The sequence below is a fragment of the Lissotriton vulgaris genome, chromosome 12 (genome assembly GCF_964263255.1).
Source record: "Lissotriton vulgaris chromosome 12, aLisVul1.2, whole genome shotgun sequence".
In the NCBI taxonomy this organism is placed as follows: Eukaryota; Metazoa; Chordata; class Amphibia; order Caudata; family Salamandridae; genus Lissotriton; species Lissotriton vulgaris.
Window position 1 is genome coordinate 239,439,575 of NC_141700.1, and position 24,979 is coordinate 239,464,553.

The 24,979-nt window shown below is 42.6% G+C and overlaps 1 protein-coding gene across 1 annotated transcript in view; it reads left to right on the forward strand.

Annotated features, from left to right (window-relative positions):
* The window catches only part of ARL2BP (ARF like GTPase 2 binding protein), a 332,718-nt gene extending 309,164 nt beyond the window's left edge, over window positions 1–23,554 (forward strand). Inside the window, exon 7 of the mRNA XM_086947737.1 lies at window positions 20,322–23,554. Coding sequence (XP_086803863.1) covers window positions 20,322–20,420 — 99 coding nt within the window. The 3' untranslated portion in view covers window positions 20,421–23,554. The remainder of the gene's footprint in view (window positions 1–20,321) is intronic.
* The last annotated feature ends 1,425 nt before the right edge of the window (window positions 23,555–24,979 follow it).

Consider the following 24,979-nt stretch of genomic DNA (forward strand, 5'->3'; position numbering starts at 1 on the left):
AAGACACAGCAGCTCGATTGGATCATTCTGCATACCCCACCTCGATCTGCAAGTATTACGTCTAGAACCATACGGTTCTGTAACGTCATGAGTCTATCCGCCTGAAGCTCAGCTGTCAAGTTGCTAAGGGCACCAGCAGTTTCGGTAATAGTAGATTCAACTACCCGTGTTAGCTGACGTATGTTTCTACTATTGGCCATAGGCCCCCAGAACGGAAGGAAACCTTTGAAGAAGTCTCCAGCTTCCTGACCAGCGGTGTCTTCCTTGCTGAAAACACCTCTTGCTACTCTGGTCTTGTGATAGTCTGAAGAAGCAGTGTACGTTGGAGGCAACAATCGAGCAATATAACATGAACCTGAAAAGTCAGCAGGCAACCATGTATACGCTCTGTCTTGACAGATGAAGTAGGTACCCCTAGCAGTAAGGAAGGCAGGGGAAGAGTTAGACGGAAACACGTAAGTCTCAACGCACTCACTCCTCCCTAGCTGAGCTCTCGGATTTCTCCCATTTCCTTGCAAACAGACCTGACCTCGGTGAGGTACGACCCAGATTGGAGTGGAGCTTTTACGCTTGCTTTCTCCCAAACTAAGGCGATACTCTGTAGAGTTCCAACTCAAATATACTCGCAATTCGTCTCTAGGGTAAGATGGAGTATTATTGACGTCCTTGATCATGTCAATAATTCCCTGGACTAAAGCTTTGTTGGCAGAGTTATATTTAGTGGAACGTGGTGGACGCGGAGGATAGGTTTCAAGGGCATAGGCAAAAATGGTCTGAAGGGCTTGAAATGATCCATTATAACTAAAAGGCAAAACCAGGTAGGGAATGCCTTTATCCATAGTGTGAGGTATCAAGCCACACACCCAGCAGTCTGTAGTGTTGACTACCAGTTGGTGTTGGTGCAAGAGCTGTACGAAAGTGTTATTAATAAATTCTGAGCGTCGAGCTTGCTCATGTTCAGGGAATGAGTGAAAAGAGTGCATAGAAGAAACAGTAGAAGTAGCAGGATCAAGGGGAGGTACTGTAGTTACTGGCATAAAAATTAAATTTACACCAAAAACGATTCCACCCACCAACGTTATCAAGACAATTAAAAATGTAATAGCACATTGCATCAGAAAACATTTGCTATGAAGAATTCTATAAAGTCTGTTTCTGCGAACATAAATCACATTTTCTCGTTGCAGCGCAGGAAGCTCCATCTTCTACAATCTGCTCGCGACCACTGATGATGTGTACGTAGATGAAAATGCCTCTATCAGCCCTGGGAGTTCCCAGAACTAACAGAAAGATCGACCTTGTGTCTGACCCCCGCAGATTCAACTAGGCACACAGCCACGACCCTACGGCTACCCAGACGGCAAGGCAATTTTAAAAACAATAGCAAACTTCCTGGCTGAAGGCAAAATGTTAAAATTTCAAATGTGTAAAATAGGCAGTTTCCTGCTTTATTTGTCCATATTGCGAGATCGTAAATTGTATCTCAGTTTTGCAGGAGCTGTTTGATCAGGAAACAGTGTGTTATCAGCAGAGGTTGCAATGTTCAAGTTCGCAGATGGCAAAGTTTCTTCTGATGCAGAGGGCAAGTGTTCAGGAGTCAAAGAAGTAGTTTCAGGAGGAGAGTCAGAGTTCGATGTGTCAGTTATCAGTTCGGCATCGCTGAAAGGGATAAACTTGGGTGTTCGCTCGAACTCAGAGGCACCAATTCCCTTCTTAACCCAGTTGTCATAAGGAAGTGGCAGGGGCACACGTTTGACGTGCGTCGTATGTATCCAGTGTTTGCGGCCGGCCACACGAATAGCAGTTCTCGTTGCCAGCAGCACTTGATAGGGGCCGACAAATCTGGGTTGAAGGTTCTTCGTCCTCGCAAAGTTGCGCACCACCACGTGGTCACCTGGTTTCAGCTGATGACCTGGACTCTCCGGTGGCTTTGGCAATGCATCGAAAACCTGTTGGTGAATAAGACTCAATTTAGCAGTCAAGTCGTAAAGGTAATCAATCAACATTGGATATTCCAGAGAACAGAATTCTTTCGGCCTTGGCACTCCCCAAATGTTAGCGGGACGACCAAAGACAATTTCATAAGGACTAAGCCCTACTCTAGAATGTACAGTCGCTCTCGTGGATAACAAAGCCAAGGGTAGTGCGTCTGGCCAGGACAAACCCGTGGATGCCTGTATTTTAGCAAGTTTCAGTTTGAGGGTGCCATTGTAACCCTCAACTAAACCAGCAGACTGGGGATGGTTTGCACTGTGAAATTTTTGCTTGATCCCTAAACCGGCACACACACTCTGCATAACTTTCCCTATAAACTCACTTCCGTTATCTGACCATACAATCCGTGGCATTCCAAACCTAGGGAAATATTCCTTGAGAAGAATTTTGGCAGTTGATAGGGCAGTGTTGTCCTTCAGTGGATATGCTTCGATCCATCTGGAGAAAGCACAAACTACCACCAGGACGTATTTTAGGTTGTTGCAACGATCCATGTGAATGAAGTCTAACTGAATCACTTCAAAGGGGCAAGAGGGAGGAGCGAAGTGACCAGCAGGCGTAGGGACTCCCTTGCCAGGATTATGCATCAGGCATACCATACAATTTTTCACCACTCTCTCTGCACATTTACTAATCCCATCATTCTTCCAGACTGAAGCCAACATCTTACAGATTCCTTTAGAACTAATATGCGCTACTCCATGTGCCATTGTCACCACTGCAAGCACATACGCGTCAGGCAACATCCAACGCTGTTGTTCCGACAAATCAATCCAACACCCACTCGAGTCCAATTTACCCGTACTCTCTTTCCATGCACGCTTTTCCTCCTCAGTCGCCTCTTTCTGAATCTCTTTCACACTTTCCACTATGTCTTCGCACATTCCAGACTCAGAAATCCATCTTGCGGACATAGCAACATACATTCTACTCATCATATTTCTAGCTGTCTGTTTAGCGGTCTCATCAGCAAAAGCATTCCCACGACCAACATCATCCGTGATTGCTTTATGCGCACTGCATTTCACAATCGCAACTTCAGTCGGCAAGGTTAGAGATTCCAACAAGTCGTTAACTAACTGACCATGTTGAATCTTAGTCCCATGGGATGTAATGAAACCTCTTTCTTTCCACAAACGGCCAAAATTATGGGCCACGCCAAATGCGTACTGACTATCTGTGAACACATTCACTCTCTTTCCCTTTGCTAAAACACACGCTCTCGTTAGAGCGATTAATTCTGCAGCTTGGGCAGAATTCTGACTCACTCTTGCAGTCTCCACAATCATACTCAGAGTCGTTACCGCATAAGCAGCAGTCACATCACCATTCTCCAATTTAAAGCATGACCCATCAACATACAACGTGCCATCTGGATCTGACAATGGAGTGTCTTTTAAATCAATTCGTCCTTTTGTCTCCTCCTCGGTTCTGAAACAGCAATCATGGGGTTCGGAATCACTCGACTCTTGATTAGCCGGCAACAATGTTGCTGGATTCAATACATTGCATCTTTTGATCTGAATATGACTCGCTAGCAGTGTCAGCTCGTAGCCAGATAATCTAGCACTGGTAAGGTGTTGCGTCTTGGTTCTGTTCATGAGTGTATCCACAGCATGAGGAACCAAGACCACTAGCATGTTATTCATCACCAAACCAGCAGATTGTCGAATGGAAGCCGCAGCTGCCGCTGTGGCTCTCAAACAACTAGGCAACGCTCTAGCTACCGGATCTAATGTTGATGAAAAGTACGCACAAGGGCGTTGTTTATCACCAAATCTCTGTGTCAGAACACTCAACGCGCAACCTTCTCTCTCGTGAACATAGAGCGTGAATGGCTTTTGTGGAGGCATAGCACCTCGTCCTCGACCTCTAGAGTTTTGCACAAAACCACCACGACCTCTCTGAGCTGCTGCAGCGTTATTCTGCGCTAAGACTGGACACTCATTCTTATAATGACCCTCTTTCTTACAATACGCACATTGATTCCACTGGTATTGCGGTCTCTGAGAACCATAATCTGTCCTCTGATATGACCCTTGCTGTGTATTGGTCTGATTCATGCGAGGCGGATATGCCTGTTGCAGAAGAACTTTAGTCTTTAAATCTTTCGTTTTCTTATCTGATTTCTCTTTCTCCTCCTTATCCCTATTTTCATAATACTGTGCAGTTGCAAGTATTTGCGCAGTTGTTGAGACAGCCCACGCACTCTCGGAATCTTTCAATTTATTGCAGAGCTCTGGTAGCAGATTGTGTACAAATTTATCGACAAACAATCTCTGTCCTCCTTCTGTGCTCATATCCTGACCACTGTGGTCTACAAAAGTCTCTTCGAACCTTGTGAAAAAGTCGGAGACACTTTCGTCTTTCTTCTGCCTGCATGCGGACAACTTGTCCCAGTTAACGCGCAATGCTGGCATCAGAGTCTTCATTAAGTCAATTATCCTACCTGGAAGATTAGCAATTAGAGGTTCGGGTTTAGAACCACCTATTTGCTGACCATCTGCTGCAATGATAGCTGCCCAATCACCACCTAGAGCAACTGGATGATTCTCTTTACGAATTTTAGCCCAGATTGGTTGCGGAACTACATTCCCAAATAACATGTCAATGTCCGCTAGATTCATTACACAAGCCTCAACTGTCTGTGCTAACTCCTTATAGTATCCGGCAGGATTCTTACGCGAATCTGGCAAGGCCTGTTTCACTGCTAACACTTCAGCTCGCTTCCACGGAATGTGTATCCACACTCTCTGGAATTGCGCCGGAGCGGCTGCAATACCATTAACAGCATCAGCTTGTACAGCGTCCCGCCAAATTGGTGGAACCTCTCTCATTGGATATTGGCGATTCTGCTTCGTACTACTCTTTTCTAAGTCCCTTGGTGAACGGAGTGATGGATCATTCCTATAACTTAAAATTAGTTCCATCGCTTCTTTTATATTTTGACCTACTATCATACCTGCAGCAAACTCTTTCTGGACCTTAATCAATTCTTCTAAACTCGAGTCAGAGTCATCTTCTTCTAACTCCTCTCGTAAAAGAGAGCACATCTCGTCGAACACATATCGTTGTGTTGGTTCATTCCACTGCATAAATGTATCTAATACATCTCTAGTACTGTATCTTCTACTCTTCGAAATCCATCTGAGAGCCGTGGAATCTAATATTCCCCGTTCCTCAGTACTTGGGAGCTGACTACGTCTCTGTACAGAGTCAGAAGTACGAGTCTTAATTAAAGTTTTATAGAAGGGAGACAGAATGTTAGAGACAGAATCGGTGATTCTTCGACGAACAGAAAGTGGAGTCATAATACTACCAGATGTAGAGAACACAGTAGCAGTTGGAACAGATAGCACAGGGACAGTAGGAGTATCAGGTAAGGTAGCTTGTGAAACAGTAGGTGTAAGCGATACAGGTATAGGCAAAGAAGTCGGCAACCCAGGAAGAGGGGGTGCTGAAGGAACATTCACATTAACCACAGGAAGTACAGGAGCTTGATTCTGAGGGGCAGGAGCAGGAATACCAGGTTGTCCAGCAACCGGCAATTGAACATTCGGTACAGGCGGAGTCGTAGTACCCTGTGCATACGGTGGGGGTGAACGTAACAAGTAAGACAACAGAGGATCATTTTCGGGGTCCTCTACTATCTTAGTTGTACTCGATGGCAAGGCAGGGTAGCACTTGTCTATCGCTAAATTACGCTCTCTAATAGCTATCTCTATTGCCTTCTCAGACTCGTTGACTTGCAGCTGTTTAGCCGCCTGTTCTAAAGTCAACTCTTGCTCTTTCTGTTCTTTCTTCAACCTTTTAATTTCTCTCTGTTTAGATTCTTTTCGCCAGTAACGGAAAGAATCAAACATTGCCGTCCGGGCTTTCTTTTTAAACAATTTCACTTCTAAATTGTCAAGGACTTCAGGTTCAAAACTACCATGCAGTGGCCAACTAAGGACACCGTCTTTTTCAGTATATCGGACCCATACCTCATTATAAGATATAGGACCCACACCATGCTTACAATAAAGATCATATAGAGGAGTTCCAATCGGAGGAACCAAACAGGAGTCCTCCAACCGGGAATCACTGTTGCAACCAAAACACGACAACATACAATTTTTCCGACTTACCATTTTGTAATCCGGAACACAGAACAAACAAACAAAAACAAGAATGTGCACTCGAACCAAGAACTTAGGCCTACCAAAAACGAACCAATGTATCGATACCAAACTAAACCAATGGATTATCGTTACCAGAACAACCAGTGATAATCTTACGAAACCAAACCAAACCAAGAACTAAAAGGATTTTTAACAACCCTTACGAAGTAACCAACTAGCAACCACTAAATACTTAACTGAGGCACTGAAGACGTCACCAAGGAGAAACCCGTCACGTCTCGCCGTACTAAGGACTGCACCTCGGGTCCAAGACAGGGCGACGGTCAAGGCAACGGACCACTGCAGCCGTCCTGAACGGGAACCCTCGTGGAAGAGAACGTCGGGCCACTTTTGCGATATGCCGGGATCGATGAAGTGGGGCGCCTCCCTCAGGAATCTTCACACGAAGCTTCTCGAACTCTTCAGGCTTTTGGACCGGTACCGAATGACGTCGCCCCACGTTGGGCGCCAATTGGAGTTCTGGACTTTTTGGTTCCGTCCAGAGGTGTCAGGGATAACACCCGAAGACCCCGGAGTTCTACCTGTCTCGGTGCACAAATAAACAGAAACACGGGCTTCTCGATGGTGGCGTCAAAGACCAAAGGTTTATTACTGCAGGGATACAGAAGTCACAGAAACTACACACGGGCAGTGTCTAGGAGCCTGTTCCATTTGTACAAGAAGGGTTGCACAGGAATCGTCGATAATATTTGATGTCAAACATTACGAAGAGGGGTTCCCACTATTCCATCACAATTCCATGTCAACATTTCATTCAAGAGCCGGACCGCCTCATCGTAAATTTCGTTACCTCCCCCTAATAAAGGCCCAGAAGGAAAGGAGCAGAGCCAGGTGCAGAAGATAGAAAAGCAGGATAAGAGATGTTTGTGGGTCGTAAATGGGCAAGGCTACCGGCTTCGGCCGCCTAATCATGATCAGGCCAACGAACACGAGAACCAGTATAGCAAGGCTGGCCTCGGGCAGAGGAGGCAGCCTTTGTCGAGTCATGCAGCTACAGCATGTTCTGTTCTAAGGTGCACGTGTCACTAGAGAGGTGAATCGCCGGCTAGGCCTACGTGTCCTTAATCGAAATGAAGTAATCAGAGGTCATTGCGTATGTGAGGGCAAGAAACAAAAAATGGCTGCCATGATCTAAGATGGATGCCATGGGTAGATTGGAAATGTGTTTGTAACAGGAGTACTCTTGCTCGTAGCATAGCGAAAACACCAGGAAATGCTAAATGGATCATTTGCGGTTTGCTGATACCAAAATTATGTATTTACGACAATGTTGAAAACACGGGTTCAAATCGTCACGGAACCTCACTCCGGAGGACCAGTGGGCACAGGCATCAGGGAAGTGGGAGGATCGGATTACCCTTCCCCAGTCGGCCAAGGACTCCATCAGGTGGTGGACAAAGAGATCAAATCTGCTGCAGGGTGTTCCCTTTCACCAAGAGACTCCAACGCAAACTATTGTGACAGATGCCTCACTGCAGGGCTGGGGTGCCCATATGGATCACCTCCAGGTGTAAGGTCGGTGGTCGGACACAGAGAAGGGTTATCATATCAACTTCCTGGAACTGAGGGCAGTCCAGCTACCTCTCAAATCCTTCTTTCCGTCTCTGAGATCCAACTCCCTCTTGATTCAGACAGACAACACCACAACAATGTTTTATCTGAACAAGCAAGGAGGCACCCGGTACAGAATTCACAAGCAATTTGGAAGTGGTTACTGGCAAGACGTCTAACCATCAAGGCAGTCCACGTGCCGGCTGTCCTAAATGTCCAGGCGGACTTTCTCAGCAGATAGTTAGTAGAAGCGCATGACTGAGTGTTCAACAACGACGTTGCTCAAAGCATTTTTCAACGTTTGGGCTTTCCGGACATAGACTTGTTCGCAGACGCAACAAACGCCAAATGCCCCGTCTACGCATCCAGGTTTCACTAACCAGGTTCAAGCGGGAATGCGCTGCTGATAAGCTGGTCACAGAACTTGTTCTATGCCTTTCCACCACTGCCTCTCATTCCAGTGGTGATCACCAAATTTTACAAGACCAACTCCAGGATGATACTGATACCTCCAGAGTGGCCGCGTCAGTGGTGGTACCCAGACCTGCTCCAACTCTCCGAAGTTCCACACCAGAGGTTGCCTTGCCGTCCATACCTGTTGTCCAAGAGCCAAGGCAGAGTGTTCCATCCCAGCCTTCCTTCGCTCCGGCTGACAGCATGGCTCCTGAAGTCTTGCAATATGGGCACTTAGACTTACCAGATGACTGTATGAACATCCTCAAGGAAGCTAAGAGACCTTCTACTAGAGCTTCCTACGCTTTCAAATGGAAGCAGTTCTACATCTGGTGTTTGAATAACGGGCATGACCCAGTTACAGGACAGGAACAGGTCATTCTACCATATCTATTATATCTGGCTAAGTCAGGGCTGCAATTTTCCTCCATTAAGGTACACTTAGCAGCCATCACAGCGTACAGAAAATCACCTATACAGGGTTCTTTCTTTAACACCTTGGCTGCTAGGCGTTTTCCCCCCCCTGTGCTGGAAATTGCCATTTTGCTGGTGTCATGACGAGCTCAGCTCGTCATCAGCACAGCTCAACTGTGCATCATGACGAGCTGAGCTCGTCATGAGCATCGAAAGGGTTAAGATGCCAGTGGTGAAGGATTTTTTGGAAGGATTAAAAAAGGTGTATCCACCAGTTCGAGCTCCTTCTCCTCCATGGGAGCTCCATGTGGTCCTAACCAAGCTAATGGGATCACCTTTTGAACCAATACACAAATCTTCTTTGCAGCACTTATCTTGGAAAGTGGCCTTCTTGGTCGCAATTACGTCTGCTCGTAGAGTAAGCGAATTGTAAGCTCTGTGCTGTAAGGAACCCTACACGGTATTTCATGCAAATAGGGTGGTTCTTAGAACTCATCCTAGTTTTCTGCCAAAGGTGGTGTCATAGTTCCTCATCAATCAGGGAATCACTTTACCAACTTTCTTTCCCAATCCTTCTACTCCCCCTGAAATCGCCTTACATTCCTTAGATCTTAAGAGGGTGTTGAAGGTTTATTTGGACAAAACTAAAGATATTAGAAGGAAGGACGGACCGGTTATTTGTCAATTATGGTCCCATCAATACTGGATTAGCAGCTTCTAAGCGGTCCATCTCAAGATGGATAGTCTCCTGTATTTCCTTGGCCTATCAGTTAGCTAATAAAGCTCTTCAAGGGAGGCCTAAAGCGCCTTCAACCAGAGGAAAAGCTTCAACTACGGCTCTCCTCAAGAACATTCCCATAGCAGAGATTTGCAAGGCAGCTACATGGCGTTCTGTTCATACCTTTTCTCGCCATTACTGCTTAGATTCAGATGCTCAGGCAGATGCTCAAGTCGGTCAGGCATCTCTGAGAAATCTGTTTGGTTAATTGTTGGTACCTACTGTTTCAAGATTAATATTATTGCTAGTGCTACATTGCTATTCCGCGAAGTGTGGGGTATGGGCTTGCTATTCTATTCACTGCTTATGTCTATTGATGAGTATCCCCTGGAAGAGAAGGATAAGTTACTTACCTGTAATCCTAGTTCTCTTCCAGGGGTATACTCATCGAAGTCATAAGCACCCCGCCCGCCCCCCCGGTCTAGCAATGTTAGTACAGGTTTTACGTGGTTTTTATACGCCTTTACAAAAAGAACTGACCTAACTGCCACCTGTGGTGCATGCTGGGAGCATAGGGCTCTCTGAGATTCTTAAAGGAAAAGTGCCTAGGTTCTTGTAAATCTTAAAGGCGAGGTGCCAGTTGTCTTTTCTGTCTTTGGACAGTAATTCCTTTGCAGCTTATGGGCCAAACTGCCTGCAATTACTTGTGTTTTTTCCTTGTTCTGGGAAATAAAAGATTCTTGTATGAAGCCATTTGGGTGTATGGTATCTATTACAAGTTGTCTTAAGCGACTTATTACCATACAAGTATTGTTAGTATTGCTGAGTTGTTTCTGGCTGTTTGTCCCTTTTTTAGTTTGGATTCTTTTATGGGGCTGCATAGTTACATATATGTAGGTTTTCATACATATTTGGGTGTATGTATAAACTTTAGTTTCAAGACATGCACCTGTATATATATAAGTATGTGTGTGTGTGTATATATATATATATATATATATATTGAAAAACTTGTTTGATTAACTAAATTGATGTATTTAACTGAATATTTCATCGTTTGATATTATACGCTTATGTGTTTCAATGTCTCTCAGTCCACAACTTTTTCGAGTAACTGGTGAGCCCTTGGAACTACATGAATCTTTCTTCACTGTTTATCATTTAGATTAATCACGTGTTGATGATGAAACAGAGCACTGGCACTTTAAAAATGAGTAACAGGATATGTGGCGTTGTCATGTGAGCAAGGCTCAGAGGAGCCGAAAAGTCTTGCGGCATACTTTGTATCATTAAATGAGTTGCACTTAATTGGTCCGTGTCCGAGGTTTCTATGCAGCGCTGCGAGTAGGCGAGAGGCTGTCAGCGGAACGCGGAAAACGGTGATATATATGGCCTTGTGGTTCTGGTTTGGCCATAACACGGGACCCTCCTCATCGAAACGGACAACGCCAGTACTGGAACTACATCTGGGCATGCCTGGATTTTACATGCTCCGGAAGGAGATTGGCGAGTGACCCCCTGTAACCGCTCAGCATTGGAAGCCCTACGGAGAGTACGCGGGTCGACGGCTGGCTGGATAAGCAACACTGAAGCCTCTGAAATCGACGGGAGAATCAAGTAAGCGGAATTGAAGGGTGGAGGAGTATCACGCACACGGTGTCATAAACCTTAACAGAGTATTTAGGTTTAGTTGATTGACACCCGTAAATAATGAATAGTGCAGAGATGTCGGCTGACAACGTCCGAAACCAGGAAGCAGCAGCATTGACTATGTTTTCCGACGACTCACCGATCTCCGATAACATCCGGGGGCGGTCTAATGAGGGAGTGAGCAGTGGCAACAACACACTAAGGGACATTTTCAAAGAACTGGAGAAGAAATCCAGACGTGAGCAGGCAAAATGGTGGGAGTCGAAATCCCTACAGCGTTACATTGACGTTAATCGAATACCCCTTGGCCTCCGGATTCTTACAGCACCCACATATGAAGACCCAATCCCTGATTTAATGAAGGAGTGGGCTGAAATTAACTTAGAAGCTTCCCGCCGGCAAGTGCTTGTTTTGATAAAAATATGCTGATATTGATAGGGCGGTGCTTCTGGGTGAAATTGCTGCTTTATATGAACAAATTGAATCTATGGGGGAACTGGAGGAAAGAGCAAGATTGACAAAAGATATGAAAACACGTCTGAATAAAGAAGAGGCGAAAATAATGGAACGCAAGACATTCAAGTTCCAAAGGGACCGTATAGACTACGAGTTGGGCCAAATATTTATGTTTTCCAGGAAATATGACGCAATGCGGCGACCTGCCCCCAAACCAGCTGCAAAATCAAGAGGCAATGCGAAACAAAAGCAACAAAGTGACTCGTCTGCCTCAGCATTCAGTTCGGATGTAGAGAGTGAATCGGAAACGGACCGTTGCAGGAATGCGGCTGCCAGTGCTCAAGTTATACCATCTCCAGGACAAGAAATTCGTTTTTTATGTCAGGAAAGGCTACAGTCATTGAGGCCAAGAACGAAGCAAGATTACACCGGCAAAGGTCAAACTACAAACGCAGGCAGAGGCTCAGGGCGAGGAAAAGGCGGCAGCTACCAAAAACTGAAGAGGGGCAGTGGTCAGTGGTCGGCAAATCAGAAACCATGACGGGGCCTTTGAATCGAATAGTAATAAACTTGACATCACTTAAACTCTCTAGTGAGGAGGAACCGATTTTAGGTCTTGGCCTCTCCTATGCACCCGCCTGAAATTTCAATTACCCAGCCACCAGGTGTGATATTTACAAAGCTGTCCGCAAATTAAAACTGCGCAAATTCTTCATGTTGAAATAAATGAATAAAAATATGCCAGAACAACTTGAGGTCTTGGTTGACATACCGGGGACCCCTGTTCCAGAAGAAATAACAGAGTTGTGGAACACAGATGGGGTGGGATACGAAGAACGGGTCTCTAAAAAACTGCCCCTTGGTGAAATGGATAAATTGGGAAATCGCATATCTACCCTTTCGCCATTCAAACCCCAGTCTACGTTTACCCCGGTTATGCCCCGTGACGCCATTGACATTTTTCACGAAAACACAGTCAAACAGTTGAAAGGTACTGCAAAGGAATACCTGCATGCAAACAAATAAGAAAACGGACAAACAAACGCAGGAATATCGAGCACTTATTGCACAGCTCTCCAAGGATAAAAACATCATTATCCGGGGGAGTGACAAAGAAGGGAATGTGGTCCTCATGACCAGGCAGCAGTATGACAAGGAAGCATACTTACAATTGAATGACCGCCAATGCTACGAACGGACGGACACTGCAACATTAAATACGACAAAAATTGACTTCCATAAGAAATTGGTCAAATGGAAAACGGCAAAACTTCAATCTGAAGCCGAGTTCAAATACCTGAAAAATGACAACCCTGTAATGCTGTGTTTGTACTTAATTCCAAAAGTCCACAAGGATGTCAACAACCCCCCTGGTAGACCCATCATCTGGGCCAGGGGTGGTCTGTTGGAACAAGCTTCCATGTACATTGATTATTACTTACAAGGATATGTACGGACTTTGGAATCGTACATACAGGACAAAGGTGACTTTGTGCAGAAAATACAACATATTAAACTGATGGAAGGGGATTGGCTAGTGGCACTTGATGTCACTGCCCTCTACACGAGTATTATGCACAAGGATGGGTTGGAGGCAGTTGGACAGGATTTATCCAGGAACTCACATTTGTTTAATGAACATAATAAGATGCTGTTACGAATGTTGGAATTTTGCTTGGTGAACAATATTTTTATGTTCAATAACCTCTTATACCGGCAGTTGCAGGGTGTTGCGATGGGGGCCAGCTTCTCCCCAAGCTTTGCATGTTTACACATGGGAGCTTGGGAGGAGCTGGTCCTCAAAGTGGAACACCAGGAGACATTCAGGACTCATGTGGTCAAGTGGTATCGGTTCATTGACCATTTATTTTTTGTGTGGAGGGGGGGTGAGCAACAGGCAATGGGGTTTATTAATTAAATAAATGTGAATAACCTCAACCTTAGATTCACGGCCACACTCAGTCAAGAAACTGTAACCTTCCTAGACACTGAGGTCTTTGTCAGGAATGGTACACTTGAGACCAGAATCTTTCGCAAAAACACAGCAGGTAACAGCATCCTGCATGCTGGAAGTGCACATCCGACCCACCTCATAGCCAGCATCCCCTATGGGGAGATGCTGCGCATGCGGAGGGTCTGCAGCAACGATATAGACCTAAGGATGGCACAACAAGCCAGCAAGGAAAGATTTTTACAGAGCGGTTACTCGGAACATCTCATTGAAAGTGCACAAATTAAATCCATGCAAAGGAGCAGACAGGAACTATTAGCAAACTACTGTATTGGTAGTGAGAATGCGGAAGAAACTACTACCGCAGCTACCAATGCGAATCAGGACACTATAGCAGGCAGCATAAGGCCATATTAACATCATAAATAAGAACTGGCCCATTCTTACTTGTGACCCCATAATTGGGCCCTTGCTACCAAAGAGGGCATCTTTAACATTCATCAGGGCCCCGTCATTAAGAGATCAGCTAGTCAATACCAGCCTGAGGTCCTGGAAAGGACAACCTGGTTGCAGGAAAATAACGTTTTTTACATGTGTAAAACCTGCAAATCTTGCCTGCATGGAGTGAACAGGAAGTCATTTACTGACAGCTTCAGTAAACAGGAACATTCCATCACCCAGGTGTTGACGTGCAAAACAGAATTTGCTATTTATATTTTGGAGTGTCCATGCCAGTTGAAGTATGTAGGGAGCACAAAGCTCCCAGTACATAAGCGCATACTTCAACATTTACGTGCCATTACAAACCAGGATAATACTTATCCAGTGGCACGGCATTTCCGAGAAGTCCATCAAAGTAACAACAGCAGCCTAACATTTTATGTTATTGATTCTGTTAAGGCTAGTCGGGGAGGGGATGATAGAGAGAGTAAACTCCGCAAGCTGGAAACTCGTTATATATACAGCTTGACACCAAAGCACCAGGAGGCCTGAACACCACGGAAGATCTATATACCTGCCTGCCTTGAGTATATGATTACAGCATTATTCCTTTCCCCTATTTTAACTGTGGACTACTGTCTGCTCATTGAACACAGGGAAAGCCGGCTGGCAGCCCTGAGGTTTGGTGAATATGACTTTTTGAAAGATCTATTATGGTCTTTACTCCTAACGCAAGGGACCACCTTGTATTCATGCTCCGGCTGGGGTATGAATTTGGGGTGTTAAATAAAGAATGGATTTTGATTCTCCAACCAGTGCTGCTCCAATGTATAAGTCCCCTTTGTGACTTAATTTTGTGTATATACAGATTATACGAGAGATTAAGCAGTGAATATACCTTAATGTCACTGAGGTCCTGTACATATGCTGTTGACACCGTTTCCATTCAGCATTAGTAGACAGAATGAATATACATAGGTTTTTAATCATCACGAGCACTCAAAAACTTCACAAATAATGTGATAAAAATTACATGATTCTTGTAGAGGGCAGGTCACCTATCACAGACTTGATCAGATTAGCTCATGAAAGTTGTTAGGGTCACCAAATTGAAAATAGGGAGGCAACCTCTGTGCTAGCCATCACATCATTGTTGTTACTATAGTGTAGTCTTAGCCGTAGTTTCACTATATTAGCTCTAAAAGGATAGACATGTCGGGGAGCTTACATTTGTTTACATGGGAGTAATGTTTATATAGCGTATTTTGCACATGTTTCTCAGGCCTTTGCACTTTATAACTCTAAATGTTTACATTGTGTTTTTGCACTATTAGCATTATTTTGAACATGAATAGACAACAGCCCTGACTTGTTCTTAACTATATCATCTGGCTTTTAGACTAACTTATGGCGGCATATATGGTTTTAAAATGCAGAATTAATGTCCCTCGAGTGACCTCGACATTCTTTTTAAGCTGTAGACATGTAGTTGTGGAACCTAATGGATTTTTTTATGAGTTTTGTGGTATTTAACTGTTATTGAAAAACTTGTTTGATTAACTAAATTGATGTATTTAACTTAATATTTTCTTGTTTGATATTATACGCTTATGTGTTTCAATGTCTCTCAGTCCACAACTTTGTCGAGTAACTGGTGAGCCCTTAGAACTACATGAATCTTTCTTCACTGTTTATCATTTAAATTAATCACGTGTTGATGATGACAGAGCACTGGCACTTTAAAAATGAGTAACAGGATATGTGGCGTTGTCATGTGAGCAAGGCTCCGAGGAGCCGAAACATCATGCGGCATACTCTGTATCATTAAATGAGTTGCACTTAATTGGTCCGTGTCCGAGGTTTCTATATATATATATATATATATAACCGTATATATACGGTTATATATATATATACGTTATATATATATATATATATATATATATATATATATATATATATATATATATATATATATATATATATATATATAACCGTAGAAACCTCGGACACGGACCAATTAAGTGCAACTCATTTAATGATAATATATATATATATATATATATATATTCCTATAAGCTCCGGGATACCGCACATGGGCGGGGATAATTCACTGCTTATGACTTTGATGAGTATACCCCTGGTAGAGAACTAGGATTACAGGTAAGTAACTTATCCTTTTAGAATATAGTCAAGAGCAGCATTATCAATATTCTTCCAAGCCCTTATCGTTAAAGCTGCCTTGATTGACGGTTTATGGAGACTGTGCGTAACTTGTTTGAGCTCAAATAGCAGCGCCGAGTGATCAGTCCAAATAAGTTGTTCTACATTAGTGTAGACAAGATTAGGGTTGTTAGAGAAAATGCCATCCAATATATGGCCAGCAGAGTGAGTGGGATCTAACACTAACTGCCTGAGGTCACCTCCACTAAAAATCTGCTGAAGTTTCACGTTGTCTAGAGATAAAAATGAAAATCACCCATGAAAGATTCAGTAGTAAATGCTAATTTAATGTCATGGTCTTCCATGAACATTGCACATTCCACACTGTGCTTGATAAGGGACCTGGCGTTGAGCAAAAGACATTTAAGGGGCGTCTGACTTACTTGTATGGGACTGGTACAAGATGTAGTGCCATAGGAAATGCCAGAATTTACCACAGAACACAGCAGAACTGAGGCACATTTAGGGCAGCGTTTGGCCCGTACCTCCAAAAAAGCATAGGGAGTAAGCCTTGGACAACAAGCCCTTCTGCCCTCCGGGTCCCAGCCCCGAAGCTGCTCTCTGGAGTAGATTTGACGGTCAGTTACACTTGGACCAGGGGGACGGGCCCTGAGCCCGGCTCGAGCGCGGACGGGCGTAGATGGGCTTGCCTTCGGAGCGCCATCGGCACGCCCGATGCACGGTCACGTCAGCGTGGTCATTTATAGCCTCAGAGAAAAGCTACAATGCTAACTACCCAAGATGGCGGTGTCCTGATTGAACTCCCAGTTTCAGCCCCAAAAGGCGTGCCTACAGAGCAAGCGCCGAAAGCAAGGTGCCCAGTGCACTCACAATGGAAATTAAAGAAAACAATTCCTCAAAGGTTAAAAACAAAGTGCACAGAACATTAGGATTAAAAGAATACTGTTTACCAGCCTGGCGAGCGTAGAACACAGCTTTGTCTCAGGTGGTAGCGCTTTATCTCACTTCTGCATGTCCCTGCTTTCTCCCTTTGTGATGGTGTTTATTTCTTTCTCTTCCTTTACTCTTTTTTAATTTTTTCCTTTATAGCTCTCGGTAAATGTGTAATGCAGATAAATGTCAGGTCCTAAAAATAAGTGCTAGTGCCCTTCACCGGCCCAAATTAAGCACTGTTGCTTCTCCACCTACATCAAACTCTTTAGGTGTCGACTAACTTCTCCATTCCCATTGGCTCCCCTTTCAATCTCCATTCAATCACTCATTTGTGTCTAACTGAATGATTGTGCTAGAAACTGTCAACAATAAAAAATATTTATTTGACCTTGCTGTTTAACCGCTAAGTGTTCAACTAACATTTCACCTTTTCATTTAATGCTTTCACAAAAGGGTGTTTGTTGACAGACTGAGCAACATGTTTCGTTGTATCGTTGAAGTTTTTCAACAGTGCAGGCCCCCCTATTCCTAAAGGCTACTTAAAACCTGCTTCAAACAGTGGTGGGTATATTGTATGTGGGCACTCAAGGCAATGCTGAATATTTAGCGTCAGTTTTTGTAATTTAATCAATGTTCCCTCTTGTGTAAGGTGTCTGTGCGCTGCAGCCATGGCTATGTGCGCCAAGAACCCGACCATGCATGAGAGTGTAGCGACAAATTTCAATGCAAACACCACTCCAAATGTTTGCTTTAAAAAAATTGAAAAATAAGGCGTATTTCTACATATACAGCAACATGTGAGGGGTCTTAAGCTAGGTTTGCGTTATAGATACATACGCCATAACATAAATTGGCTACACAGGCAAGTACACTCCGGGTTTAGAAAAGCACAGGACTCCAGCGGTTGTACTATTATAAGACCCATCCTATACAGGGCTCAACTAGGAACCCAAAGCAGCCCTGGCAAATTTTGTGAGACCAGCCCCGTATGGTACATAGAGAGTGCCGCTAAGGAGCCTGTGTTTGGGGGAGACGGGTTCTCCCCCCAAAGAAAATTTGGGTAAAAGTGGCACATTCTACAGCATATTTTGCAATATGTATTCAATTGTATTAGCTTTTAGAGCATAGTAAATCATGACCTCAGACTGCACCATGATTCAACAATCTTTGTGAAGGCATTCCAATGATTCTCTTACTATTACTCTTCATCTGTGCCCCATATATCTCCATAGCCCCACTCTCACATGTATTTAATTTGTTTTATAGGGCCTCTCATACCAGTGTAAGGTGTCGGAGTACTTTACATCACATACAAATACAGAGACAATGAATCATACGAGTGTAAATACTGTATAGAAAATGTTACATTAGACAAAGGAGACCACAAGTGAAGGATTCATGTCATTCATACTGGTAGGCATTTTTTAAAAGTGCTTGTTCTGGAGAATAAAAAACTCAGGATTCAGAATGGAACACAGTCTTAAGGGTTTGCTTTACTAACAAGAATTTATTTCTACTCATATCCTTTTAGCAACATTAGGATAATGAAAGACTCGAAACAAACATAACGTTCTAACCTGTATCATGTAGTTTGCATGCAGCTCTTTGATGCCACTTCATAGCTCACAGTGCTAGATTATGATTGTAATTTATGAACTGCACACTAACAAAAGGGTCTTTGTGACAAAAGCATTAACCCACTAAGCTATGCACATTCTGTGATCTGCATGGTACACATCCTTTGGAGCAGGCATATTAACCTTCAGCGCTACCTTAGATGAGTAAAAACTGGCACTACACAAAACTCTTATCTAATTCCATTTTTCACCATCAATTATCTTGACGCTTTTATTGTTGCCTGAAAACTACTGGATATACAAGGAACTCTGCAGTGGGTGCTTTCAAAACTGCTGCACTGTTTGTTTACTACTGTTGCAAATCTTTGGTAACGATTTCATAAAATTGGGATATGGTTTTGAATGTTGCATCTTAATGAAATGTGTCAATTTTAGAAAACGTTGCGGATTTGCCGGAAAAACACTTAGGCAATGGGGTTTCCCCAGCTCTAGTGCAAAGCTGTCTGTAGTTCATAGGGAGAAATGACAGAGAGGTTGGTGTTGCCAGTCTTGACCCTAATTCAGCATCTGTTGAAAGTCCTGGTGCGTTCACCAAAATTTCAGTGCGGCTACACCTGCTGAGTCTGGTACTGAGGAACGGCCCTCAACTCAAGATCCTGTGATTCTGGGAAAGTCGCTTAATTTACCAGAGCCGAAAAGAAATGCACCTCCCGGTGTTCATATAAAAAAAAATTGATACTTGTATAGCGCACTACCACCCGCAAGGGTCTCAAGGCGCGTGTACGAATTCCGCTGTGGAACCCATCCTGGCTTTCCATGTGAGGCGTCCACTCCTTGGCACCCCAAGGTGGAGGGCAGGCATCCTTAGCGTTGTGGGGGCCGTTGTGGAGATATTAAGCAAGCTATTGCCCAGAGTTGCAGAGTGGGGCTCCATGATTGGAATAGGCACCGAGGCGAGAATTGTCAGGTCCTTGGAATTTTTTTTTTTTAGCCCAAGACCCGCTGAGGCAGGTAATTGAAACCTGGTCCCGGGCTAGACCTCTGCATCAGGGTCTGCCGCTCTAACCATTGAGCCACACTTCTCCACGCCATATAAACTACCCTAATGACCACTGGTCGGGTATGGGCAATTTAACCCCACAAAAAACAGCCTTTCCACACTATGCTGAAAGGGGAGCAAAATCACCAAAGATAGAAATGTTGCAGCCTCAGGCAGGAAAACCCTGAGTCTTGCTAACACTGTTCTTACCTTCATCTTGAAATCAGAGAGTGCAGAAAGCACATTTCAGCGCTACAAATCACGATCCTCATGTTTGAGGCCAAATGCCATTTGGGGTCAATTAGGCCCCAGTTCGTACCCGAGGAGCATTTAGGAGCGTTGTCACTTTGCTGTGCGGCATCCTGACAGAAGTGGCCCTCTAACCTGGGAGGTGCTTCATGACTGTCATCATTTGATATTGACACTGTTATGACGCCCATTTCTAAGTTTGAATAGTGCCATCGCAAGTAGTGTTGGGTAAGCCATGATTTCCCGAGATTGCTGCCACTACTCCCCCGCAACAAGCAAGTTACCGTTTTTCACGCCGCTCACATCTAAAAGGCAGCGGAGTGAAATCGTCTCTAGCGTGAAGTGTGTGCGCACTTCAAACGAGACACTGTGCGCCTGGGGTAGTATAGGTGCACGTGTATGCCGCGCCTTTCAGGGAACAATGATTGTAATAGATGAATTGTACTAATGAAATAATGACCAACATAAATGCAGATGGAAATTAAGAAGTGATAGTGCTACCTTTTATCTTTTTTCTGCTTTTTCATAGGAAAAAGAAGGCAGGAGTCTGGATTTAAGCAGCGGCTTAGTTGTAACATCCTTATGCAAGTCTTCATCGTCCCCTCCTCAGAACTTTTTAAAAAATTAATTCACTGGACATTTTTGATTGACCTCCAAAATTTCCATGGGACCATGTCTTGAATGCTGAGAAGACACCAACAGAGGTTTTCAGGAAAAGATGATGTGAAAGGACTGATGTACTAAACAGCTTCCATCTATTACATGTTGAGTGTTTGATGGTGAATGTGGCAAAGAAACAACATCATTTTAAATCGGAATTGTTTTTTCCTACTAACTGTGTACGAGACAGTAACAATTGCTTGTCTTGGATTTTGGTTAGAATAATTATCCGCCCGTTAAGCTGCAGAACACTGCATAATACAAAAAGTGTGCCAGATGTATGTGGTGAGATGTGTATGTGCCTATGTCAAACTTGAGAACAATGGAAATGTTATAGTTTCTTGTGGTGAAACATTTTACATTTCTGTTGTTTTAAAACGTTATCATGACTGTATTAACAGATTCTCTTACACAAATTTGCAACTACAGGTATTTTTTCAGAAAATATTGAGGAATGGGCCCGGGTAAATTTGACTCATTCAGACTCGCCTGCGTAAAAATATATTTATTGATTTGAAAAGTATTACAATGTAAAATATTTTCTTATCTGCATTCTCAATTTTAAGACAGCAAAAATACCCTGAGGAGTATTCATTGTGGCATGTTTCTGCTGGTAACTTCTCTCATACTATTTTTTGATGAAATATAAATATAAAGTAGTACTTTAACAGTTCAGGCATACCTATTGTACAAACGTGTGCCTTCTCCCACTACTGGTAGCTTTGCCATCTTCATTATTTCCTAACAGTTAAATTAATGATTGTTCTAAGATGTCAATGTGTTTTCCAAAATAAAATAGGAACACGTTCAAGGCCCTATCCTTAGTAATGTACATCTAAAACACGTTTTTATTAATAATGCCATGAGTTTTATCTTTAGCCTGACTAAAGAACTGCCATGTGTTGTGTGGTCAGATTGATTCTTGTTGCTATGGCTTAGATATGTTCAGATTTTTGTCTGGTCGTAATATCAGTGGGCAATTTATTTGTGGACCTTGCATGAGAGTGTTTTGGTCTACGGTACTAGAAACACAACTGTAATGTAGTTCACATTAAGGGTTATATCCCCTTGCTGGCTTTGTATTTTCCAGGCATTTTATTATTCAGACTTGTCCTCCAATTGTACAGAAACAGATCACACTTCTGAAATGAGTTCCATTATGGGCACATAGATCTTGTACTGAAAAGGTTTCAATCCCTGAAAGGGACTTGATATTTAGTCGAGGAACAATACTACTTTATGGATTTTTGGACCCAATATAAAGTGACACTTTCCCCAAGAAAATGGCCTATCTTTGGTGGCTGCAGGGACAATCTAGTTCCTCTCAGTTTTGTGGCCCAATAGATACTTGGCATGTCTTCTCATCTGTAGCCAGCGTATTTCCAGTGAGGTGGGTAAACAGGGAAAATATTAGATCGTGGGAATAGACCACTTTAATATGGGCTATTGTTTGGGGTTTAACACAAAATCCGAAGATGGTTTCTGATATCGGCATGGGTTGACAACCCTTTGGAGTTTTTTCATCAATGGAAACGTTTTGCAAATAGTGCAAATTTATCATTACTGCTGACCACTTTTTACATTTCTATATATCAGCAAGTAGAGCATGCACTCTTTAGGTATATGTTGCAAACCGTTTAGAAGAGAGTCCAGAACTCAAAGGATGTTGAGCTTGGCAGCATATCTAGCATATCTGTTCATTTCCTTGTCATTTAACACAAGGCTTTATCTAGTTTATCCCATTATACTCTTCTTGGCATTATTCCTCCCCTGTGTAGTTCCCATTCATGGTTAATATAATTTGCTATATCACTACTTGTGGTTTGGGGTTTCCACAATGCAATTTGATGGAACAACCAGACAGTGGCCTGTTAATAGGTTTAAACAGACGTGCAAGAAAAGCAAATTGATTGCCCATATACCAGTTTCCTTGAACCTGTGTCCTGTGCGCTGCTTAACTGCCATTGCTTTTAAAAATGCATCCCATTTGAGACCGCTGCAGTGAATTCCCCATACCTGAAACTTCATGTTTCATACTACCTTCAGTGTCCGAACCCATGCCCTAAACCTCTCTTCTCATACAAAACTCTTTTGTTACGTGTTAAGTGAGGGATAGAAAGGTATCAAGAACACATATAAATTGCAGGTGAATATAGATACCGCAAGCATGATCATTTACCTGAAGCTGGTAGTCCTTGAGATTACTTTTTTGGAGGGGGCAACACTAATAACAAGTATTACTTACAGTTGGCTTATTCCTTTTAAGATATCTAAAAACGTATATCCAGCATGACAGAAAGGTTAGAATGGAAACAAATGATTACAATTTTGTGAAACATGCAATATATATTTTTTAATTATGTTTTTCCAGTTTTGTGAAACAAAGGCAAAAGTCAGTTTTTAAAAACAAAATGTAACATTGTCATTTATATATTTTTTTTGCCAAGCTGATTGTAAGATTTGTGTCAACCTCAGAAAATGCAGTCCAATGGGTTACATCATTCTAAATGTAAAGAACTGGAAGGCATATGTAAAATGTGGCAAATTAGATATGTCTGGAATTGAAATAACTGGGTTTGTCCCGGATACCTCATATGAAATAGGATGGCTTATGAGGGAGTGGAGGAAGGACTTCTTTATCAACCATTTCATTGAAAACAATGTTTGGGTACTGAATGACTGTTTTGGTATGCTTCAAGTCATGGCCAGAATATAGGCCACACTCTCTAAACTGATTTCAATGGTTCTATTTAACAGATAAGACTTTAAAAGGTTGTTTTTAAACCTTCCAGTTATAAATGCCTATTTCATGTATGTGTGATCTACTGAATTGGAGTTGGAAAATATTCACCACATCTACAGTTGTTGCGCCATTACATACTAAATCAGTTCCCCTTTCTGATTTGAGAAACATTGTTTGTTGAACATTCAATAGTAAATTGTTAGCTATAAAAATATGAACATTTGTGCTCCCATTTTATGCCATACCTTTTATTAGAATAGCTCTTTCTGAAATGAAAACATGAATGATAAATGGTTGATCTTATTATCTTTTAATAAACAGAATCCCTGGTTATGAAATAAAACTGTAGTAAAAAATTATACGGCAATACTTGTTTTTAAACTAAAAGTTTACATTAATGACTAGATGGTATACTGTTTTTACTTTTAATTACGGTCACTTGTTATTATGCTCAGTCCAAGATCTTCTGCTCAGCCCAGTACAAAAGGGGCAAAGAATGTAAAGGAAACAGGAAAAAGAAATCCTCAAATTAAGAGCAATCTACTATCATACAACATGTCACTTTTTCAGTGAAGTTTACCTACAGATCCTTTCATGATGCAGGTGGAAGCTGATTTACACAGTAATTCTGATGTTGTGGGTGTAGCAAACCAAGCTATTTTGTCAAAGGTTTTCCTGTGTAACTGTTGTATTCATTATCACTTCAGTGTAACATGTTGTTGTTGAAAAAGATGAACTGTTTTTTTAATTTATTGTTGCCATTTTATATTGCATGACTATATCCCAAACGGTGTTGAAATTTGATTCAGAGAAGAATGTTACAAAAAACAACAAGCAAAACTTCCAGAAATCATAAGTTGGAGAGAGCACAGGTGAAAACCGAGTGAACCAGATCAAAGGTGGGTATGGCTAAATATAGAGCTGATTAAAATACATTTTTTCCTATAGTAGCAGAACTGTCACACATGTCAATCTGCGCTTCAGTACAGATTACCAAAAGAAGATTAATGTAGAAAGACAATTAAGGTTTTGAGGAAGATATCCAAACGTTTATACATGGTATAGATGCAAAAACATTGTAACATGATGAGAAGGGGACTAATGGGTCTGTAACAAGCAGAGCCACCGTATGGATGGCTGCCTTCAGAGGTGCAAGATACATTTTTGTTGTTAGATGAGAATTTCCATTGTCCAGCTTAGAAAGTACTGCAGTGACTAAGACAGTTTGAAGTCTGTTTCAGGGATATAAAATTGTATCCCAAATTGAGCATTTCTGGTTAATTGTTCTGAAGTTTGTTTGCTGTGAGGAAAACGACTTAATCAAGGAATCATGGAGTGCATCAACGATTTCGCAGCTTTGAGGTACTAAGAAAAATTGTTCCATTTTAACAGGGTTGAGTTTCAGATGTTGTGTCAACTCTTAATATAAAGTAGTCTGAGTTAGAAGAAAAATGTTTACAGGGAAGAAATCTTTTAAGTGCTGATACGTGTCATCAGCATAGAGATGGGAATACATATCTGAATTGCTGATAAGTGTGGCTTGAGGGTCATACTAAAGCTAGGATAAAGCTGTGCAGATCCTGGAGGAGGGAACTTAGCCAATCATAACAAGTAAAATTTGGTAACCCCCTCTCAAGACTGAGAAGAGAGGAGATGAACCAGAAACATACTATCCCATCTATAACCCAAGCAGTGTTTTAGTGTTTCCTGTATGCTCTTCATAGCTCTTCTACGTATCAAAATCCATGGATGCATCCATGTTAAGTATGCATGAGTCAGGGCGG